We start from the raw sequence: 23,928 nt of genomic DNA on the forward strand, positions 1-23,928 counted from the left end.
GATTTGTCCGTTTAATAAATGCCAATATCAGGGTAAAACCGGAAATTTTGAAATCATCGCAATGGGTCTGACTCGGTACAGGCATTACCATTGACAATGGTGGGTAACGACATGTTTAACAGCCGTTTAACACCCTTTTTCATTACACTTAGTTCCGGTTTGTTTCAACACAATTAACATAAAATTGCCAAGTGTCAAAATTGGTAAAAACCATGTCAATAGCAGGTACTGCAATCAGTTAAAAAATGTCTAAAATGTTTAACGTTCTAATAATTGGTTTAATGTACATTATGGTAACCACAAATATTGACTAGTTTAAAAATTAATCTAGAACAATGACCAAACACCGAATAGAATACTTACATATTACACCATTTTATTCCGATAATCTCAACAATTTTAGTTTAAATATCTTATAAATAAGTTACCTTTATTGTTTTATTGCTTTATATGTATCAGTGGAGAATGTAGTATGCACATTCACAACTTGCTTGATAACGATACTTTGAAATGCATAAGTTAAAAGTCCGTTCTTCTACTCATGTCGAAATGTCAAATATCTAACATAAAAGGGGTTGAAGTATATATATATACGACATATATACTGGTCAATAAGTAATCAAGGGAACCAAGTTTATAGCGGTAATCAAAAGAATTTAAACCAGGGACAAAGATTAGACATGGAAAACAGACATACACAACAAAGAACATCAAGTAACTAATATCATACATACAAAGTAACAAAAGCAAATGAGCAACTCGGACTTCACTAAAAACTGGGAGCAGGGACCATGTGCATCGCTACGGTAAGCGTCCTCTGCTTTTCTAGAAACACCCGCCGAGTTGTTCATAAAAAGTCAGGTCTGTGGTAGACGGAAGAGGAAAGTAAAACTATGACATGTTGAACAAATCAGTTTTCAAAGAGCAGATGGATACACCGTAGCGATCCACGAGTTCATGAAGACGACCATAAAACTTCTGTAGTGATAATTTCAATCTTGCAGCAACATAGCCCTGTTCCAGAAGCCTATTTGTTAGAAGTCAGGCGCGATACAAAAATTAGTTTCGACAGGCTCTGGCATAATGTATAAATTGTGATATGAACACTACATACGCAGGTGCTGAAGGGATGTTGCCACAGATGAAAGGAAAGTTGACAATGCTGAATGAAAAGTCATCATGTTTGTCGTAAAGTTTGGTCGATTAAATAAAAGCATTGAACTGCATAGTACGGCATGGCATTAAATGAAACTTTTTCTATTTTTTATCAAAAAAGACAAGTGAAACTTGAGGGGGCTTTTTTACGGGTTGTGCATTTTTCAAATTGAAAGAAAAGTTTGTCTTTGCTCAAGACTGGAAAAACCATATCCAAGTTTCTGGATGAAACAAATCAAATGCCAAATGCATGTATACCTTAATCAATGCAACCAATGAATAAACTGCAATCTTTAGTTAGAACTTTTGTGAGACACGTACAAATGACCCAATGACAGTACTTCATAAGAAGTTTCAAAAGATTTTGTTGGCTTGAAAGATACCAATACTCCCGTTCTTTTATTTCAAAGGGCTGATGGTTGAGATTAATACTGTGGACACATTAATTATATTAATAGCTTTGAAAAAGTAAAATATAAGTAGTGTTAAATAGTTTGACAAAATGTGACGGGTGTTCGGTTGGCCTGCTGCAAACCATCTGTTGCGAATTATTGTCGATGCGATAACTTGTATGCATGATCCATCGGAATTCGTTTTGAACTTTAAGTTTTGTCTGTCCTCTGTGATAAATTTTACTTTTTTTGAAGTTCCGTTTACAAATTTTTAGTGGTAAATGTGCTGTTGCTCCAAAATTGTGACAACTTAAAAGATATGTTAAATATTTTAGTATGCATAAACGAATACCAAACACTTTAGAGGCAGGGATTTGTATCTAATTTCCTCGATTACAACAAACATGGGAAGAACATATACAGCAAAATAGAAATTCAAACATTCGAATACAAACATCGATAGCTTTGACACATTATTCTAACATTATCCGTAACTACTACGTATTTATATTTAGGCGATATCTTCGTTATTTTTTTATAGAGTAATCAAGGGAACCAAGGTTATAGCGGTAATCAAAAGAATGTAATCCAGGAACAAAGACCAGACATGGAAAAACAGACACACAAACCAAAGAACACAAAGTCAAGGTTATAATATGGCAATTCCATGTTATATCCATAATCAGTCGTAGGTCATGAAATAAGCCCGATTTGCTTGTGGGCTGTTTATTAGTATGATGTGAAAAATGCCATATTATGATATTTTTAATGATATAGCTAAATTTATATACTTGCAAAATTTTAATAATGAGTGAAAATTTCACAATACCATTTTGTTTCTCTGGTAAAACGACTACATGCACGCACTTCTTTTACCCCCATGTTCCTAGTCCACATACGTGTGATGTTTGTCAGAGGCATCTTTTTGATACGACGTTTATACCATTGTAACGTAGGAAATCGCCCATGCAAAAAGCAAAGTAACTTTCCGGCCCCGACGGCATCATTATATGAATTGCAATGCACATAGACTTTCATCACCTTTTGTATTCATTTCCATGAAAAAAAATTGTCCGTATAACGTGAAAACACATGACAAGTTTACATCCTCAAAACTTCTTAAATTATCTCATCGATTTCATAAAAAGGTTAATTGATGTTTTACAGCATGTTCGTTAACAGTTTTTGAAAGATTTATTTTGATTTAATGACATCAGATACGTTTTTTTATCGCCTGAAACGTTCTTCTTTTGTGTAAGGAATGTAAGATGCGAACTTGTTTACGGAAATGGCGAACCATGCGATTACGGATTAAGAATGTGACACAAATCGGAATCAATTGATATAATCCGAAAGCATATGATATCAAAGTCATATCACAAGGCTGGTCCAATTCGTAAGATTTTATTAATGACTATGCTAAATTAACATATAAACAAGGAATGTTATTAGTAATTATACATTGATTTTTTACCAAGTATGATACAGGTAAATATTAAAACAATTTAACTACCTTTATTGCTTTAAAATAACCTACAATCCAAAGTCTATATTATATTATAACTTATCTACACACAGGAACAAGATACATTGAAGATCAAATATAGTTGTACTGTAACTACTGCAATTCGCAATACAAATATTAAATCAATATAAACTATTATCTGTTCATAGCACATATAAATTATCACATATAAAAGGACATAATGAAATTATAATGATATAATTTTCTAATATGTATACATTTTGTAGCATTAAACAATATACAAATTACCCTAATTTCTCCTTTCAATTGTATTCTATAATATTTCTATAATATAAAAGAGTAATTCTTTCTTTTGATAAACATAACAACATGATTTTACTCTTGTTATAAATGTGCAAAAATATGCCTCTTCTGAGTTGACCCAATTTTTGATAGGTTCGGTTATATTACATTTTTAGTTACTTCATTGTATACTTAGCTATAGAATCTTTTTTTTTCCCCAAATAGTCCGACTACATACTAATAATGCACGACGTAATGGTTTTTTTTTAAGTTCCGAAAGAGGTCTGACGATATTACAATCACTACTAATGTTTTGACGGATATTTTTTAATATCCTGTCTTGTACGAAAGATTGAAATAATCTATCATATAGATCAAATGGAAACAGTATAGATAGCGTTTAAATATTAAAGGCCAAGCCAATAAGCTGATCAAACTTTTTATAAGCATTTTACAAATGTGAAGTAAAACACTTTGAACTTTAAGTAAGTAATTTTCTGAACCGGACATTTAACAGGTCACACACACACTTTAATAAAAGAATGGTAATAAAAAAATTACCAAACTGATAATATTTAGACAGTAGTCAAAAGGAAAGTAACTTTGGTTTTATTATTATTTTTTCATTGAATATCTATGAATTCGTATCAGCAATTGTCTTGGTTTGAAGAGTGAATACATTCACCACATGAATCATTTAGTCGTAATCCGGCGTTGGATCATTTGTTACATCGAGATAATCTGGGAAAGGATCATTGTTACGTTCTAATATTAAGCTGAAAAGAAAATAAATATTTCATAAAGTTATGGTATATCAAGATACAAAGACATGAAAAATCGTGCGTATTGTAGTGGGTGGTAGTGCTCGAAACAAAAGTTTGCATGAACGATTTAATTCGATTTGGTCGTCATCATGTACTCGTGGATCGCTACGGTGTATCCATCTACGCCATGATTTGTTCAACGTGTCATAGTTTTCCTATCCTCTTTTGTATACCCCGGACTCGATTTTTTCTGAGCAACTCGGCGGGTGTTCTAGAAAAGCAGACGACGTTTACCATGCTCCCAGTTTTTAGTGGAGTCCGAGTTGCTCATTTGCTTTTGTTACTTTGTATGTATGATTTTAATTACTTTATATTCTTTGTTGTGTATGTCTGTTTTCCATGTTTGGTATTTGTCCCTACATTATCTTGATTACCGCTGTAACCTTGGTTCCCTTGATTACTCTTATATAAAACTGATGGAAAATAAAGATACGCATAACAAAAGCCAGACCTTATAACTAAATTCAGCTGTCAAAGGAAGACGAAAGTAAAAGCACTTTAGATTTAATTACTCCATCATATTGTATATTTCATAAGGTAAACAAGCCACTTTACGTTTTAAGTACCAGTCCACAAAAAATTCAGACACTGCCAATGGTAAAGTGATTCATGGTGAAAAAAAAACCAAACAAATGATGCTTTTTCAGTTTTCATGCTATAACAACAGTTCTTTCGGCATTCACATCTGCACGTTTTAGAAAATCAACCATTCATCTCATACAGTGCCTATTTTATGTACAATCTATATAATGAATATCTAAAAAACGATACAACCAAATGGAAAACTAAGACTGGTTATGTGATCGGTAACTGTTTCTGAACAAGAAATAAAACTGACTTTGGTGGATTATTGACATGCATGAATCACCTCCTGTCTGATTTTTTGAGAGAAAAAAAAACTGCTACTTAAAGAAAAAAATATGTACATTACTAACCGTGCGTCACTGTGCTGAAAAAAAAACAAATACAAAAGCAAGGCATAAATGGCGCGAAAAGAAATTTTGATATTGGGTTATGAAGAAATACAAATAAACTATTAAACCTAGGTGGTCCCGCAAATGTATAAATAAAACGAATACATATAAAAATACAAAATACAAATCAGTGAGCAGCAAGTTTTATTAATAAACAATTGAAAATGTAGTCTTTTAGAGTACATTTTTTTCTTAAATAGCTATCTTCAGAATTTCTTGTTCTTTCGTACATTTCATCTTAAGTCAGAAACTATGAATTATAAATATATTTGCTGAGCATCGGAATTTGAAATCATATATGCTGTATCTTTCTTTTTTGGGCATTTTCAAAGTTATAAAAGTCCAAAGTAGATTAATATACTACTGATTTTTAAAGAATACTTTACCTGTTTTGTTTGTTCTAATCTGTTCATGAATCCATAATCGCGAGTTCGACTAAGATGCTGGTTTGAGCTCTGTTGTGTAAGAATATGTTGATACAATAAAAATATGAGACCATTTGTTGTCCATTAATTTTTAATTGCATGTATTTTAGTTGATTAATTGTATGTATTCTTATATGATTACAATATTAAAAGCATATCATCAAATCGAGAATTTTAAAACTCTATGGCCACATCCGATAGGAAAGGTCTGGTATCTCATTCTGAAATATTAATTAATTGCCAAAAGACGTTTTGTTTTATTGTTCACTTCGTTTTGCAGAAAATCTTTTAAAATACCTTTTTATATGAAGATCATTTTATAATTCTGAACAGACCGAATGCAATTTACGCTTTATATTATATCTTACCTCGTCCGAGGATTCCCATCTGTTTCTAAAGTTCATATTCCGATGTTGGTCAGCATAGTGTTTGGAACGCTGATAAATATATGAAATCAAGTTTCACAGATATAATCTGTTAAATACTTTTCTTAGGAAATTATATTACTTTAAATATCATCTTGAAATTGAAACAAAAACGATAACCCTAGAAGGCGTTGACTAAACAATTTTTTTTTGTTCCAACAAACACCTTTAAAATTAGTTTTTTTTCTAAACTCGGTTGCAACTTGATTCCATTATACTCCTATTGGATTGGGTGGTTAGAGTATTTTTCACAACAGCATAAATTCGTTATATCGACACATTATCACACAATTTAAAAAGAAAGAAGAAAATGTTCACAACAGACAGTAATGTGTTCTAAAATGAAAAATAACGTACCTTCTTTAGTAAATATTTAAAAGTTCGATCAGATTAACTCTCAGTTATATACGGGATCCATTTAACCATGAGCTTGCCATAAATAATGTATACGTATTTATAAGCAAAAACGTTCTAATAACCTGTTCAGGCTCATTCCATCCGCTGCTATAATTGTACGTTTTCTGTGGTACAAATCGTTGATTAGAAATAGAATATGGAGTTTCTGCCCTTTGGAAGGAATTATCTAAATCTTCGTATTGGGTCAAGTTACTGAAGTATTTTTCTTTACTATTGTCTTTTCTGCTACTTCCACCAGTTTCTTGTGCCTTTGGAATCCCAGTAGCAGATCTCCACCTATTAATAAACAAAACTTTGATCAACCAATATTATGAGATACATACAGGAAGTCGTCTGAACACTCTCTCATTACGCATAAGAGACAGCACCTACGAACAAGGACATTTGTCAAATCGAACATCGCTATCGCCAAACAGTCAGAAAGCAATGAGAATTTGGCGTTTTTTTTTCCCAATTTTACAACGCTCTTGCAATTTGTGCATAAAGCATTATTTTATGCAATATATTCATTGGACTTGTTAAAACATTCAAATTTTACCAAAGGCTAAAGTTCCTCGATTTTTCCCACATTTCTTGCATACTTGCATTTTTCTGTTTAAAAGTCACTCCTGTGGCCTTTAAGACGTTAGCTTTTAATACCTTGAATTTTACCGCGATAAATTTTTTATGTTTACAGCAAATTTTAAGTAAAAAAATATGATAAATAATACCTCTGTCTAAAAACCGCAAAAATTCGAGGTCTGTTGCCATTTAAACTTACTTGTATACGAAGACAAATGTTGTTAAAATAGTAATACACAATGCCCCCGAGAGACCATACAAGGCATAAGACCAATTCTGTCGCTCTCGTTTTAGGTCATTAACTTGTCTGTTATGTGCTGTACTCTGTATACATGGTCCTGGGTTATCTCCCTTGATAGTTATAGCTACTGTCGTTGTACTGAAAATATATTTTCTGAGAATTAAGACTCTAAGAATCATGCAGTGGGTAATTTATGGCATATTGCAAAAAGTTATTTTTTTACATAAAAAATATGAATATAAATGACAACACACATATATTGTTTAAATTACATTCACGCTGCCTGATACCAATCCATACTCCACATCCATAGAACTATTTCCGAGATTTCAGCCAGAAATCCTTATCCAAAGAGCAAAATAATTAAAGCAATGCGGACTATTATTACTTTGCTCTGCAGTTTGCAGAAAATTGATATTCAAGTGATAGAATTTATTTTGGCAACTTAGAAATATAAAATCAGTACATGTTGTTGCCAAAATAAATTCTATCACTTGATATTTTTTGTAACAAATCCAATGTCCAATGCATAAAAAGTCAATGTATTTAATCCTTGGCCAAAGCTGATTGTTTGCGCAGGTATTATTGGTGTCAGTCATCATTAAATATTTCAAAACAAATAATTTAAAAAGAATGGAACACCAAATAATAATTAATTAATTCATAAATTTACGTTGTCTTCATTCGGCATTCCCTTTTCAAATTCATTTTTCTTAAATTTTGAAATTTGACCAATACAAAGGGAAAATACCAAAATATACTATAATTATCAATCCAAACAAAATAATCAAACTTTTATGCATGTCAGTTATAGTCCAAAAAGGGTATGTAAGTCTCGTTCTAGTTTCATTTTATTTACCGGAATTTCCGATTTAGAACGTATTGAAAACCGAAGACCGATCTGCATTTTATTGCTTACTTCCCGGTAGTCGAAACACTGTATTACAATGAAAAATCTTTTATTTTATCTTTTTTCTTTATACCTTTATCATGTGCAAAGGAAGTTTACCCTACCGGTGCACCTGGTCCATGCTCCCAGTTTTTAGTGGAGTCCGAGTTGCTCGTTTGCTTTTGTTACTTTGTATGTATGATTTTAGTTACTTAATGTTCTTTGTTGTGTATGTCTATTTTCCATGTCTGGTCTTTGTCCCTGGATTACATTCTTTTGATTACCGCTATAACCTTGGTTCCCTTGATTACTCTTTGCTCGGAAGGACCAGTTTAAAATATACCTATACAGTAAACTTAAAGACATGCGCAAAACTTAAGGTGAGCAGGCAGTGCATGTAAGCCGTATTTTATGACTTGATTTGCACGTCATTTTGTGTCATCACTTTTACTTATGTAATATAAAATGTTATTTTATAGCAGAACTATCGGCCCGTCAAAGATATTCGTATACTTGTTACATACTAGAATACGATGCACTTCTCTCTACATTATACGCAAGTAGCACAAACGATATACTATCTGTTCTACAGTTTTGTAAATGAAAAACAACTTCAAATAAATAGTTACAGTTTGTAAAAAAATACCGGTTACATATAACAGGAATAACGATATACAAAGGAAAGACAGCCATATTGAGGTAACATTCATTTCATGTATGTATCTGTCTGCTACAAATCTGCAACTAAACAAAATTATATATCATCTTTAGTACACAAATATCGTACATTCGTGTTTTCGTCTAATTGTACGTTCATATTCAGTGTATATTTCTCTGTCTTTCTTTTTGTTTTTTTCTGTTTTCTTCCTTTCTTTCGTTCTTTGTTTTTATGAGGTTTTTTTGGGTGGGGTTTGCGGTAGTTTGCGGTTTTCTCTTCAGTTCAAAATGAGAGTTTTGATTGATACAAAAACTTCCTAAAGAAAGCAAGATCCTAAGTCACAGTTGCAGATGGTCTGTTTAAACAGGTTTATTTCACATTGCTACTTATCAGACTAAATATCAGTCTTTTAAGGCAATTTATTGCTAAATAAAGGTTGTTCTTAACACAGGTTTTGCTATTGTTGCAATGACGTATTTCTTAAAGTTTCAGCTATTCCCTGAAGTTAAAACCGGATTAAATACTAAGCAACAAAATAAACGAAACAACGTGATTTTTGCAACATTAAAAACTTTTTATTTTTTAACCATTTGATAGCAAACGCGTATTTATGTAAACAAAACTGTAAAGAGCTTGTAAATATCTTCATTTCAATATTGTATATTGCATAATACTAACATAATGTGTATACATTTTTTATAAGAGGCATATAAACCTTACGAGGTCATGCACTTGTCAACAGTTGAAAGCAATTAATCGATCAATAAATAAATCATGTTCAATAGTTTTCAAACCATCTACAATAGTGGAAAGCTACCCCATGCAATGAATTATACCATACAATAACATTCATTTTTTTTTTATCAAATCTCGTTTACGTTATTTAGAATTCTTAATATATTCAACGTCATAAATCAGTTTCTTACACGGTGTAACATTGATGCTCTAGCGTACACTTCCTTGTTAATATATAAGTTTGATTTCGCTAGAAAATAATGTCCATATTGTTAGTTTTACAACAAATGTATTAGATACATTTGTTTAAATGCATTGTTGGCACTACACAGCAGTCCAATTGACAGAAGTACTTTGTAAGCGATGCGATTTATTTTCGAAAAAAATACTAATTTCAATCTCTCGGGAAAGGCAAAATTCAGTTTTTAACATGCAAACTGGTTGTCGAAGAATGCTAAAATTTGCATCAAATTTATCTTTTACATCATACTTCAAATGTCTTAGATATAGAATAGGTCAACAACAGTTCTTTTACTCACCTGCAATTACTAGACATCAATGTTTCTCCAAACCTTTATGGTATACATAAGTTACCGTTAATGTGAAAGTAGTGCGGAACCATGCGGATGTGTTATATTCATACACATGCTGTGTTATTAACTTTAATACATCGACCTTGGTGTTCTTTGTTAAAAAAGAACTTTGAACGTTCGATAGTAAATCACAGTTATTCAAATAAAGTTTTGACTAGCAGATATAGTAAAACAATATGTAAACAAGACAGTTGAACTATTTTATTTGCAAGTTTGCATATATGTGTGGTGTTCGGGACTTAAATTGATTTCAAATGTAGACACTGTTTAGTTTGACATTTTAGTTATTTGCTTAGTGAAGATATTTTCTCATAAAACCTTACAACCAACCATGGAAAGTCAACCTTAATAACTAAAATAGTACTTACAAGCTACAATAAAAACAATCTATTCCGATTAACGCAAACAATACCAGTTTGAATAACTTAGATAAGTTACCTTGATTAAAAATAGAGATACATTATTCAATAGTAAAGTGATCCATGGTGTAGAAAAAACCCAACAAACAAACAATACTTTCACAAAACGATAATTATTTCTGTATTAAGATCTGCACCTTTGAGAAAATCATACATTTAAATTTAAATAGCTGATCTGATCAGAAAGAAAGAATATCGTTTACAACATATTTGTCCTGTGTGGTGGACGTATTTTTCAACAAACGGTCGGCATTCCAATGGGAACAAACTGTGCTCCTTTACTTGCTGACCTATTCCTTCACTCTTATGAGGCTGACTTTATAGCTGATCTGATCCGAAAGAAATAATATCGTTTGGCTAGATACTTCAATCTCAGTTTCCGCTATATTGATGAAGTATTATCTTTAAACAATCCTAATTTCGACGATTTGATACATCGCATCTACCCAAAAGAACTTGAGATAAAGGCTACTACAGACACTGTGAAGTCAGCCTCATATCTTGACCTACACTTAGAAATCGATGGCAAAGGAAAACTATTGACCAAACTGTACGACAAAAGTGATGACTTTTCATTCAGAATTGTCAACTTTCCTTTCATCTGTGGCAACATCCCTTCGGCTCCTGCGTATGGGAAAGAAAGGAGTACTGGATACGCAGACTAGGTACTGCAATACTCTACGGATGCAATGACAATATCAAAAGTATAGGAAACCTTTCAAGTCAATATAACAATAGCATAAATGTGATGAATGTATTTGACAAAAATCCAAGACGGGAAAGGAGTCATGGCTATAGCCACTATACGTCACCTTAGTTACATGATGTCTCCATAGATGGTCTCCTTCCTTTCATACAAACACCTCTTGGACTTCATCACATTAAGACCAAACTTTATTCTATATCTCTCACTCTACTACACTCCCTTTACAAAACAAGTCTTGACACTCCTGTTTCTCTGATCCCACCTCATCATTATACAGACTTATTGCCATCATTTTGGATATTTCCACAGACTCTTTAAACCAGTTTGTGTGAAAAGTCAAGATGAAGAAAAACGATCATTTCTTCCACTGCCGTTTGTCAACAAAGGTATAGATTCTATTAATTTGGCTAACATCCTTCATCACAAAAACGTTACCAACAAAATTCACCCATATTTCAAGGACAATTCCGTACCAATTATTTCATATTCCTATACTTCACCCATCGCATCCAAAATATTCAATTATACAAGGCTATTGCAGAACCTCGAGATTGAGGACTTCAAGGCTAAACCACCTGACTGTTCTTGCAAAACCTCTCCATTCAAATATGGTCCTTCTGGTCACGTCGTTACGGGAGATTTAACCATTATCGAAAACGAATATCTGCGTAATATCCTTTCTAAAGGTCCCAAGTACCGTGAACCACTCTCCATAAATTGGAATCATAACTTTAAATTTCTTATATATGCCGTCGAGGACTATTCAAGAAAATGGATAAAACGAGAACAAGAAGACATTGATTCTGTGTCAGAGTGGTTATTTTGAATAACGAATGAAAGTTTTAAGTAGGTCAATGAGTGCCAAGGCTACATTAGTTTTCAAAGACCCCGATGTAGCAAAAACATTGTCTACTATACATGACAAATATGTTGTCGTACCAGCAGACAAAGCCCAAAACAACATTGTTTTTGTCTGAAAAACGTTTTATATCCAATGTTTATTACCAGAGGAAGACGTAGAAAATAATAGCAGTGATAAGACCTATATTGCTACCAATCTCTCCAAAGAAGAGATTGTGTGGAAAACCATAAATCTGTGCTATCCTCTTTTGGTCTCTCTACCAAGGACGATGATTGTGATTTACCGTCTATGTAATGGATTCCTAAATTTCACAAGAATCCATACAAACAACTTTTCATAGCTGGATCTGCAAAATGTACCACCAAACCTCTTTCAAAACTTTTTACTTCTATACTCACAACTGTCAAAGAGGGTCTGCAGTCCTACCACAACACTTGTTACTCCTTTAGTGGTATTAATTCAATGTGGATCCTGAAAATTCGAAAGATCTTTTGGAGACAATCAGTTCAAGACCATTATCTGAATATAATAGCATTGAAACATATGATTTTCCAACACTATATACTTCTATTCCCCATACTCAGGTAAAATCCCGACTTAAAAACATTATACATCGTTGTTTTTTCTGAAAAAGATGGTACATCTAGATACAAATATATAATTCTTGGTAGAGATTCCTCATACTTTGTAAGAAATAATTCTAAATCATCTCCCAAATATTGAGAGGAAGTGTTTAAAAAATGCTGAAATTTTTAATCGACAACATATTTGTCCAGTGTGGTGGATGCGTTTTTCAAAAAACGGTCAACATTCCAACGGAAAAAAATCGTGCTCCTCTACGTGCTTGCCTATTCCTTCACTCTTATGAGGCTGACTTTATAGCTGATCTGATCCGAAAGAAATAATATCGTTTGGATAGATCCTTTAATCTCAGTTTTCGTTATATAGATGACGTATTATCTTTAAACAAGCCTTGGTTTCCTTGATTACTCTTATCTTCCAATAAAACCAACTAAATCAAACAAAAACAAGAACGACAACTCTTGCAAAGTGCAAATTTCACGTACACTCTATATTAATTTTATCTTAAAAGCAAAACAACCAAATGAAAAACTATGACTTGTTATGTGATCAGTAACTGTTTCTGCACAAGATATAAAACTGAATTTGGTGGAATTTTGACATGTATGAATCATCTTCTCTCTGATCTTTATGAAGACTGAAAATTGAAATATGAAGCTTGCATAATCAATGCAGTTTTTTTTGTAAGAGTAATCAAGGGAACCAAGGTTATAGCGGTAATCGAAAGAATGTAATCTAGGGAAGAAGACCAGACATGGAAAACAGACATTCACAACAAAGAACATAAAGTAACTAATATCATACATACAAAGTAAAAAAAGTAAATGAGCAACTCGGACTCCACTAAAACTGGGAGCGTGGACCAGGTGCACCGGTAGGGCACGCTTTTCTAGAAACACCCGCCGAGTTTCTCCTAAAAAGTCAAGTCCGGGGTAGACAAACGAGGAAAGGAAAATTATGACCCGTTGAATACATCAGTTTTCATGGTGCTGACGGATACACCGTAACGAATGCAATTTCAACTCTTAAACACCAGAATTTAAAAAAATATATTAAAGTACATTCAACAACAAAAAATCAAAATCATAAAACACAATATTAATACATGTTTTATTTATTTATTCGAAATGTTGCATTTACACATAGGCTTAGCTTGTTACTTAATTTATTAACCTGTTTTATTTTGTTTACCGCTTGGCTATAGCACCAATCGATAGATGGTCAGGTAAGGTGACAAAAATAAAGGATAAGAAAGGAGTCCAGGAAGGGGACCATGAAAAAGCGACAAACAACTTCAATAATAACACAAACTTTTTTTAAAGTACCATTCTATGTATGAATCATGTCTAAAGCACATCCGGACGAACTAAAATCCTGTCTAGACCAGACACTTTATGAACTGCTTCATTAAGTTTCCAAATATTTTAACCTGGGTAAACCGAATACATGTGTAACCGATAAAACGTCTTCAGTTCAAAAAGGATTATCTTAAGACAAATTCGATTTGTATTAGGTTGCGACTTCATAAAATTGCTGATTTCGCAGTCATTGGTTAAGCCAAATTTTTAGAACAATTTTAATGCGAAAACTCTGTAAGAACTTCGTTTTTGGTTGCTTCAGTTTTTGAGGGATTTTAGTTTCACTTAAACTAAAAATGTAATTTTCTTATGAATATAAGCGGTTTGATTGCAAAATAAGACGTCTTTATAACATCTTTTAAATAACAGTAAAATAACGGAAACACATGTACATTATTTGATAGATAACGTTGTTCTAGGCAATATATATGTCTTCTAATATTGATTTTAAAGTATTAAACAACTGATCATATAGTTGGTCAGCATTCATAGATTATAACAAAATATTTTAGCTATAGTTGATACGATACAAAAAACATAAAGCCATTAATGTTACGTACAAAATCTCACTACTTAATATACATGCACAACAACACAATTTGTGAAAGTGAATGGATTGTTGCAATGTGTAGAAGAACCAAGGTATGTTTATATGACACAAGAACATATGTCACACCAATGAGCTGATATTTTGTTTTCAAACATGTAGTAAATAAGTTATTTTACGTAGTTAGGTTTACGATGATATCCTTACATGACTTACGTTGAGGATCTTTTTAACAAGGCAATATGTAAGTAAATTTGTGAGAGTAAATAATATCTTCATTAGATATGTAAGTTGTCAACACAGTAATTAAATTGGGATTGCAAGAATATATACTTTTTAAAAAAGAATTGCTTATTCATAGTCCGGTACTGGGTCGCTGATTGCTTCTAAGTAGTCTGGTATTGGATCACTGTCACGTTCCAGAATAAATCTAAAATTCATATGTAAAAAAACATTAATTATTGATATGTATTTGTGTAAGTACCGACCGGTCAGAGTTCGTGTTATGTTCTTATATTCTAACTTAGACGTTTTACGACAATTTTTCACTTACTTTCAAAATACAATGTACTAATAACACTAGTAGAACAAGATGCAAATTGATGTAACGGGAGAAATGAAGTACAGTACGGCGAACGGAAGGACGGCCATCCCATCACTATAGACCCCTCTTATAATGAGCAACCGGAATCCTAACAAGTCTTACAAGTCTTGGTATAGAATATATTAGTTGAACAAACAGCATGTTACGCGTATCAAAAATAACACTGACAATTTTTAGAACGAATTAAAACATTCTTAACCTTAAATATTAAATTAATTGGAGCGTATTTATTTTGTATATAACAGTATCAAAAAATGTCCAAAAAAATAAAAAAGGACACTAACTTCATGTATCCTATCAATTCCTTTGGCAAATAAATCGAACAATAAAATGTATTGGAAAAAGCGTAAAGTAAATATTCTCACCTTAAATTACTATTCTGAAATACATACAAGAAACGACTCAGTGATGTATCATAATTTGTTTATCATTCAACAAATGGCTAAAAAGTTAATCATGCTTCAAAACAGCAACTTTAATTGGTTTTTTTTATTTCTATTGTATAGCGTTTTAATAAAATGAAAAATGTCGTTTCAAGTCTAGTATATGTAGTTTGAAACACTAATATAAAATCGATACACTATTTGATTTCAAATTTTTTTAATATGCTATATTTCCTCGTTTAAACTTGAACATGTTCCATATATAGTAAGGAGGTAGACATAGGGTAAGGGAAATGACTCTTACAAATCATTGGAACCTTTGTGTACATCATTGTACATCTATCTCATCTAAGCATCAAAGGAACTTGAATTGATAGGCTTTGGCGTAACTGAATATGATGCAAACATATCACTGATTTCGAGAAACTCCTTACCCAGGTCTACCTCCTTAATCTTCAATTTCTATAGATCAGTTTGTTCCTTATCTATCCTAATACAGTAACCGATCCACTTGTACAAACAAAAAACTGGTTAGCCGAATATATAGCGATTTATGTTCATTGAATGGATAGGAAGTCACTCCGTTTTGGCCTGCTGAGGAAAAAAAATGATTGTTCGATTCTTAGCCGTACACGTATTTTACCCTTTTCAGCGAGGAAAAATCTTATCTCAAAACGTTTGATTTTAAGCTCAAAACATTTGTACGTAAACGTAGAAAGAACCCTTAATCATAGCACAGCCAAATGCACTCATCCGAGCACAGCCCTGTAAATTGTGAGCGATGCAATTTTGATAAATTAATCATTCCCATTAATTAAACAAACATATGTGTAAGTAAGATAAGGAGGTTGAAACTAATGTTAAATTTCATTAATTTGACAGGTATCCCATTAGTGATAAGTGAAATGTATGACTCATATAACACAGATTTGTCAAAATAAAAAGGAAACAAAAACTCTGCGAGTGTTAAATAAGAAATTCAAAAGCTATTTTCCGAATGAATAGTACTTTCGGAGATAAGTGTAAGGCATTTGTTGATATATATTCTCTTCCAATTACTTAGTTTTCGAAATTCACGTTGATTTCATGTTAAAGAGTAATCAAGGGAACCAAGGTTATAGCGGTAATCAAAAGAATGTAATCAAGGGAAAAAGACCAGACATGGAAAACAGACATTCACAACAAAGAACATAAAGTAACTAAAATCATACATACAAAGTAACAAAAGTAAATGAGCAACTCGGACTCCACTAAAAACTGGGAGCATGGACCAGGTGCACCGGTAGGGTAAGCGTCCTCTGCTTTTCTAGAAACACCCGCCGAGTTTCTCATAAAAAATCAAGCCCGGGGTAGACAAACGAGGAAAGGGAATCTATGACCCGTTGAATAAATCAGTTTTCATGGTGCTGATGGATACACGATAACGATCTACGAGTTCATGATGACGACCATAAAACTTCTGTAGTGATGACTTCAATCTTGTAGCAACATAACTCTGTTCCAGAAGCCTATTTTTAGAGTTCTAGCGCGATACAAAAAGTCTGCGTAGTTTCGGCAAGCTCTGGCATAACGTACGAGTTGTGATATGAATACTCCATACGCCGGAGCCGAAGGGATGTTGCCACAAATGAAAGGAAAGTTGACAGTTCTGAATGAAAAGTCATCACGTTTGTTGTAAAGTTTGGTCAATAGTTTTCCTTTACCGTCGATTTTTAAGTGTAGGTCAAGATATTAGGCTGACTTCACAGTGTCTGTAGTATTCTTAATCTCAAGTTCTTTTGGGTAGATGCGATGTATCAAATCCCCGATATTAGGATTGTTTAAAGATAATACGTCATCTATATGGCAGAAACTGAGATTGAAGTATCTAGCCAAACGATATTCTTTCTTTCGGATCAGATCAGCTATAAAGTCAGCCTCATAAGAGTGAAGGAATAGGTCAGCAAGTAAAGGAGCACAAATTGTTAAATGTTAAATAATCCTTTGTTTCAAGTAACATAACGAAATTCATTCATAAGTCCTACCTGTTCAGTTGAATGCCCTCTGTTTCTTACTCTTGGGATGACAAAATGCTGATCTGAACTTAGCTATATATTTAAACAACAATATGATAATTATTTTGACTAAAATATAGGACAATTTTGATGTGTGTAGCTCATAGTTGATAAGATATATCGTTCTAATTTGCCTTAATATGTCTGATTTCAATCGTGGTACCCATTCCATTCTATGTTGAAAAGGTTTACTTCTTAAAAAGATTTGATTTAATATTTAATCATGATATTAGAGAACAAAATGATGAGCTTACTATAAATATAGTTAAAGTGCATCTGAACAAAACAACTGTCGGTCACCCATGACAAACCAAAGATGCAATTTAAACTAAACCGGGTGCACTTAACGACACTTGTAAACAGCAATTTACGAAATAAACCAATTTTAAGCTTTATGCAAATATAACGTTGTTAAAAAGGAAAATCATATAAACATGAAGAAGACTGCTACTTTTTTTAGAAAAGCAAAAATGTTACACATACATGTACAGCAATTCAAAATTATAGGTATAGGTATAGTTTAAGACACATTAAACCTATTGACTTTGTTGACTCATATGGGCGATAAACTTAATATAAAATAGTACTTATAAATATGGCACTTATTGATTAAATGTGCGCAAAAGATGAAGCGGACGTTGAGATAAATGAACAAATATCATTGCATCGCTTCCCAGGTTTAAATCAATTACAAATGTACCTGGTCAGTTGAATCCCATCGACTCCTTAAGTTTGTATCCCGTGGTTGACCGAAACTCGAGCTTGTGCAATGAAGCTTCAAACAAAATTTACTTTTTTACAATTTAAATGTTTTAGTTAGTTGATTTATGCTTGTGTGTATGTGTGTCGGAAACGGAAACTACATCTTCATAAAATAAAAATACTAACAACAATTTTTTTCGTAAATTTTGATCTCTTTGTGCCTCTAACAAGGTGTAGGAAAATTTCAGCCTATGTTGTCAAATGAAAATATACAAATTAAGTACATGTAGAAAAAAATAATCAAGGGAACAAAGGTTATAGCGGTAATCAAACGAAATTCCATTGTTTTTTTTTTTTTATTTTTGTTTATTGTTTGTTTTTAATTTTTTGTTTTTGTTTTTTTCTTGAAGCGATATTTTGGCGATGTGAAATCATTAACTGTCGTATTCTGACTGACGGATATTGAAGATCCTATCAGAGATCCAGTTCAACCAATCTTGTAAAAACGTATATTGAAAATTATTACCTGTTCACTTTCCCGCAATCTGCTAGGAAACAATTCATGTTGTGAAGGAACAAACTGCTGATTGGAAACAGAATATGGTGTTTCACGCCTTCTTGATTTTTTTTCTAAATCCTCGTATAGTGTCATATTACTGAAATATTTTTCTTTGTCCTTGTTCCTGTTTTGTTTTGGTCTTTGACTTGACCTCCATCTTAAATTACAATTTTTTTTTACTTATAGTTTTATTTTTTTCAAACCACTTATAGATATAGTATGCATTAACAAATAAAAAGAGCAACAAGATTAGTTATTTTATGTTCCGTGTTGTGCGTACCTGTTTTCCCTTCTGGTCTTTATCCGAGGATTATATTCTTTTTTTTCTCGAATCTTGGTTCCCTTGCTTACTATTTCACAGAAATGTACATCAACCAGAAACATAATGAAGTATAGAAATGGTCTTTGATCATAAAATGTACTTAAATGAAAGAGTCATTTATAGGTAGGTTATAAATCATTCCTTTCTTAAAACATCATATCTCAGCAGGTTTCATCACACCTTATGCTTCTGTTTAGACAGCAACCATCCATTTGGACAAACATTTGTTTCGAGACATCCTTAGTTATAACTAGCCGGTTCTATGAAGTAAATTAAAAGGGACATATTTCAAACCTCAAAATGTTTCACAATATTAGCATGTATATTATTTAGCGCCCTTCACGTTAACCGACATTTATATAGAGTTTATATTTTACAGTTGTGTATATTTTCAAAGTAACCAACCAAATTCTATCATATTTCTTTATATGAACTTACTTGTATAAGAAGACAAATGTTGTTAAAATGGAAATACATAATGCCCCTGAGAGACCATATAATGCATAAGACCAGTTTTGTCGTTCTTTTTTCAGACGTTGAACTTGTTTGTTGTGTGCTGTACCTTGTACACATTCTCCTGGATTCTTTCCTTTAATGTTAATTGTTACTGTCGTAGTGCTTAAAATGAATAAAAGTAATATTAAAATTACTGAACTCATAATCACAAATTGGAGGTACTTTTCAAATAATACACGAACTATTAATTCCAGAATAAACCGGAAATATGGAAAAAGCAACTTAATTTCTGACATGATTAAAAGTAAAACGATCGATTTAGCCACGTTTTAAGGCAAGTCAAACTTCCGCTTCCACATGTGGCTATAAGACCTTCCATCAGTGTATTCTTTACATTAATTCAATGTGGATTCTGAAAAAAATTCGATAGATCTTTTGGAGACAATCAGTTCAAGATTATTATCTGAATATAATGGCCTTATAACTTATGATTTTTCAACACTGTCTACTTCTATTCCCCATACTCAGTTAAAATCCCGACTTAAAAACATTAGTCAACCTTTTTTTTCCAAAAAAAGATGGTACACCTAGAAACAAATACATAGTTCTTGGTAGAGATTTTCATACTTTGTAAGAAATAATTCCAAATCATCTTTTAAATATTGAGAGGAAGATGTTTACAAAATGCTGAAATTTTTAATTGATAACATATTTGTCCAGTGTTGTGAACGTGTTTTTCAACAAATGGTCGGCATTCCAATGGGAACAAATTGTGCTCCTTTACTTGCCGACCTATTCCTTCACTCTTATGGGGCCGACTTTATAGCTGATCTGATCCGAAAGGAAGAATATCGTTTGGATAGATCCTTTCATCTCAGTTTCCGCTATATAGATGAAGTATTATCTTTCAACAATCCTGATTTTGGGGATTTGATACATTGCATCTACCCCAAAGAACTTAAGATAAAGGATACTACAGACACTGTGAAATCAGCCTCATATCTTGACCTATACTTGGAAATCGATTGTAAAGGAAAACTATTGACCAAAATTTACGACAAACTTTTTATTCAGAATGTCAACTTTCTTCTCATCAGTGGCAACATCCCTTCAGCACCTGCGTACGGAGTGTTCATATCACAACTCATCCGTAATGCCAGAACTTACCGAAACTACGCCGACGTTTTGTATCGCGCTAGAACCTCAACAAATAGGCATCTGGAACAGTGTTATGTTGCTACAACTGAAGTCATCACTACAGAAGTTTAATAGTCGTCATCATGAACTCGTGGATCGTTTTGGTGTGTCCATCTCCACCATGAAAACTGATTTATTCATAGTCATGGTTTTCCGTTTCTCGTTTGTCTACCCCGGACTTGCCTTTTCATGAGCAATTTAGCTTGAAAAGCAGAGGACGCTTACCTTACCGCTGCACCTAGTCCATGCTCACAGTTTTTAGTGCAGTCCGAGTTGCTCATTTGCTTTTGTTACTTTATATGTATGATTTTAGTTAATTAAAGTTCTTTGTTGTGTATGTCTGTTTCCATGTTTGATCTTTGTCCCTGAATTACAGTTGTTTGATTACCGCTATAACCTTGGTTCCCTTGATTACTCTTAAAAGTAGAAGGTGCACATCCTACCAATATGTCTATTCTTTGCTGCCAGTTTATTTTTCATAGAGATCGGATGGCTCAATTACTTTTGTTTCGTTGTACTTATTAATTTGGTTATTTCATGTTCTTTGTTGTGTGTGTCATTTTTTCTGTCTAAATTTTCTTTTTGCATTATATTCATTTGGATAACATAGAGCTGTGGTTCTCTTTTGAACTTTTACAATGTGCAATACAATCATTCCATTTATTTTATATTACCTTCTCCTAATGAATCATTAAAATATATTATTCCTTTGATATATAAATGTATCAACAAACCCGTCTATTTAGTGCGTGGCTCGTACGCATGTGATTCGCATATTTTGGTGAAGATGTGAATATAATAAGATTTATTGATGTCTCCTTTCGGTTGAATTTGTAGGATGACTTCTTAGAGTGAAAGATAAGTTGTGACGTTTTCCTTTTTTGCAGTAACAAGCCAATATCTTATATCTTATCATAATGTATGGTTTAAACAAGTTGACAATCAATTACTTAAGTATGTAAAAAGTACCTTGACTTCCTGTTGAAGCCGTTATCCTTCGCTTCTACTGTCAATTTTATCGATACAACATCGCTATTTCCTATTGATGAATCCAGAGGATATTGTAGACTAATCTCACCTGTTTGATGGTCTATTCCAAAATAACCCTTTAATAGTTCGTAAATTTTAAATATAATGCAGTTACTCATATTTTTTTGTTCTCTTTTGCTTCTTTTCTATGTCTTTTTATTTTTGATTTTTTTGATTTTTATTTTTTTATTTGTTTGTTTGTTTGGGGTTTTTTTGTATGTTTGTTTGATTGTTTGTTTTTTTTCCTTGTTTGTTAGTTTGTTAGATTTGTTATTGCTTTATTTGTTTTATACTATCGTTATTATGGTTTGGTTCCTCCTCCAGGGCTTATATCGTCAGATATGTCCATGATCATATAACAATTACGGTATGTATTGTTTTGCAAGGCGGACAAACCGAATCATACACAAACTAAGGATAGAGGTTCAAAGAAGTAGAACTATTTTAATATCATATGAACACTTAAATATCATATACTACATGTATCTCGCAACAAATACTATTATTGAAGATTATTTATACATATGTACATGTACAAGTGTATATGTGTTCAGAATATGCTACAGGAAGATAAAGTGATACAAAGTGAAAGGGTCCCTTCAACCTAGTCCAAAAATGCATAACCTTTCCCTTTTCAGGACCCTCATTTGCTTTCTTACTCCTCCTCCTTTTTTTCTTTTTTTTTTTTTTTTTTGTTTTGAATTTGGTTTTGCTGTTTTTTTGTTTACCTCTTGTGATTTTTAGTTTACTTAAATAATAAAAATGCGATGCTTATTTCGCTAAACCGGTAAATTTGTGGTGTCAGGGGCGCAATCCTGGTATAAAAAAACTTAAGATCCATAGGATGTTGTTAGTATATTTTTAAGGTTCTTTTCTTTTTAAACCTATCCTCACCACCACATTCTTCTCAATTGTAGTTTTACGTTACATTCATAAATCATCGCGATCTGCTTGTCTCCTTTTGCTAATGAAAATGGTCGCTTGTCTTCTAAGCCAAATATGAAAGTGAACTTTGTCTGAACTGAAGCTCATTTGAACTTTAAAATTCGTTTATGTGTAAACAGATGTTCGGAAGTACAAGATTCAAAATACAATACAATTGATGTTTAAAGACTTTAAAAAAAGTCTGATTTAGAAAATGTCGAATTATTCAGGGTTTGGTTTAGACATGTTTTACCGAACAAAAATCTTACTCTTTTGTTTCCATCGATGATTGAATAAGTTATCGTTCCCCCATTGTTTTTATCATCTTCATCGTTTGCTTTTACATGTAGTATAGAATCACCAGCATCTTTGTTCCAGCTGATACTGATGTTATAGTGATCTAAAAGAGTTACGATATTCATATAAGCAAAGTAGAATTATACCAATTTTTTTAATTTATTGCGCCCCGTGCAGGTCCGGGTGTTAAAAGAATAGGCCTGCAGCAGCGCTAAGCTTGTCGTATAAGGCGACTAAATAGTGCTAAGACACTTAGCCGGGGGCTAGGCGCTCTGCCCACAGAGCAACTGGGATGTGTGCCCCCGGTGGTGGAATGAGGTACCCCTGGCGTGTTACATGCTGGGGTTGTCAGGCTATAATACGGAAAACCTGACCGCAAACCATAGTGGTGCACCGTGTTGGGAAAGATGCCACGTTCCTCGCACGTTAAAGAACCCTGCAGTGGTATTCGATAGGAGTAGGAACCTTTGCGCTCCGCCACAGGAGGCTAAATTGCCCGACCTTACCCATCCCCCTTTTTTCCAGTGGCAATCAAAATTTATCGACCCTATTATCCTTGTGACCCATCCTTTCTTTTTTTCATTTCATGTTCATTTTATCATCCATTTCATGTTCATTGTCTGAATATAGCTGAAATATTGCTGCTCGGACGTTAAACCCCAACAAACAAATAAACAATAATTTATAATTTATTGCATACAGGCGAAAACATACACCTCCTAAAACGTGTAACGTTCCCAATCCCACGCACACGAAACACACGATACACGGAAACACGTTGCACGAAGCACGATAAACGAGTGATCGTGTCTTCCGGAAAAGTATCCTTCTCAGTAATTGGTATATTTCGAAATCTAACTTGCAAAACGA

At 32.9% G+C, this 23,928-nt stretch overlaps 3 protein-coding genes across 17 annotated transcripts in view; all 3 read right to left on the reverse strand.

The window, feature by feature from the left end:
• LOC148612274 (protocadherin Fat 4-like) overlaps nt 1-393 on the reverse strand; it is a 46,808-nt gene extending 46,415 nt beyond the window's left edge. For both annotated transcript variants that reach the window (XM_088593538.1, XM_088593536.1), the window contains exon 1: nt 364-393. The gene's annotated coding sequence lies outside the window, so the exon portion shown is untranslated. The remainder of the gene's footprint in view (nt 1-363) is intronic.
• Nucleotides 394-2,937: 2,544 nt separating this feature from the next.
• LOC148612276 (uncharacterized) lies at nt 2,938-10,446 on the reverse strand. Of its 5 annotated transcripts, XM_088593539.1 has the most exons (8): nt 10,004-10,087; nt 8,718-8,815; nt 7,141-7,320; nt 6,443-6,656; nt 5,907-5,975; nt 5,500-5,568; nt 5,075-5,088; nt 2,938-4,091 (listed from the first exon to the last, which is right to left on the reverse strand). In XM_088593539.1, the coding sequence occupies exons 2-8, from the start codon at nt 8,762-8,764 to the stop codon at nt 4,013-4,015; spliced, it is 672 nt and encodes a 223-aa protein (XP_088449665.1). In that variant the 5' UTR covers nt 8,765-8,815; nt 10,004-10,087; the 3' UTR covers nt 2,938-4,012. The 5 variants fall into 5 exon arrangements, 4 of the variants coding, with proteins under 4 accessions (XP_088449665.1, XP_088449667.1, XP_088449668.1 ...); XM_088593541.1 differs by lacking the exon at nt 8,718-8,815 and having other exon boundaries at nt 10,004-10,119; XM_088593542.1 differs by lacking the exon at nt 5,075-5,088 and having other exon boundaries at nt 10,004-10,090.
• A 3,271-nt stretch (nt 10,447-13,717) lies between these two features.
• The window catches only part of LOC148612277 (protocadherin Fat 4-like), a 56,265-nt gene continuing 46,054 nt past the window's right edge, over nt 13,718-23,928 (reverse strand). For 5 of the 10 annotated variants that reach the window (XM_088593547.1, XM_088593544.1, XM_088593543.1 and 2 more), the window contains exons 23-30: nt 23,031-23,161; nt 21,778-21,914; nt 19,594-19,773; nt 18,801-18,990; nt 18,273-18,347; nt 17,543-17,605; nt 15,501-15,514; nt 13,718-14,961 (exon numbers count right to left, since the gene is read on the reverse strand). In XM_088593547.1, the coding sequence (XP_088449673.1) occupies nt 14,883-14,961; nt 15,501-15,514; nt 17,543-17,605; nt 18,273-18,347; nt 18,801-18,990; nt 19,594-19,773; nt 21,778-21,914; nt 23,031-23,161 (869 nt within the window). In that variant the 3' untranslated portion in view covers nt 13,718-14,882. Of the gene's footprint in view, nt 14,962-15,500; nt 15,515-17,542; nt 17,606-18,272; nt 18,348-18,460; nt 18,524-18,800; nt 18,991-19,593; nt 19,774-21,777; nt 21,915-23,030; nt 23,162-23,928 lie in introns of all 10 variants that reach the window. The other 5 variants (XM_088593548.1, XM_088593552.1, XM_088593550.1 and 2 more) reach the window with 5 other exon arrangements.

The sequence above is a fragment of the Perna viridis genome, chromosome 7 (genome assembly GCF_037379345.1).
Source record: "Perna viridis isolate PV_CMFRI_1.1 ecotype Kerala chromosome 7, ASM3737934v1, whole genome shotgun sequence".
Classification (NCBI taxonomy): domain Eukaryota; kingdom Metazoa; phylum Mollusca; class Bivalvia; order Mytilida; family Mytilidae; genus Perna; species Perna viridis.

Excerpts from the sequence above, each read along its gene's own strand:
- LOC148612276 (XM_088593539.1), bottom strand. The coding sequence starts at position 8,764 with ATGGCTGTCTTTCCTTTGTATATCGTTATTCCTGTTATATGTAACCG. Across the intron at positions 7,321-8,717 it reads ATTCCTGTTATATGTAACCG|TACAACGACAGTAGCTATAA; the intron begins GTATTTTTTTAC and ends ATATATTTTCAG. Across the intron at positions 6,657-7,140 it reads ACATTTGTCTTCGTATACAA|GTGGAGATCTGCTACTGGGA; the intron begins GTAAGTTTAAAT and ends GTTTATTAATAG.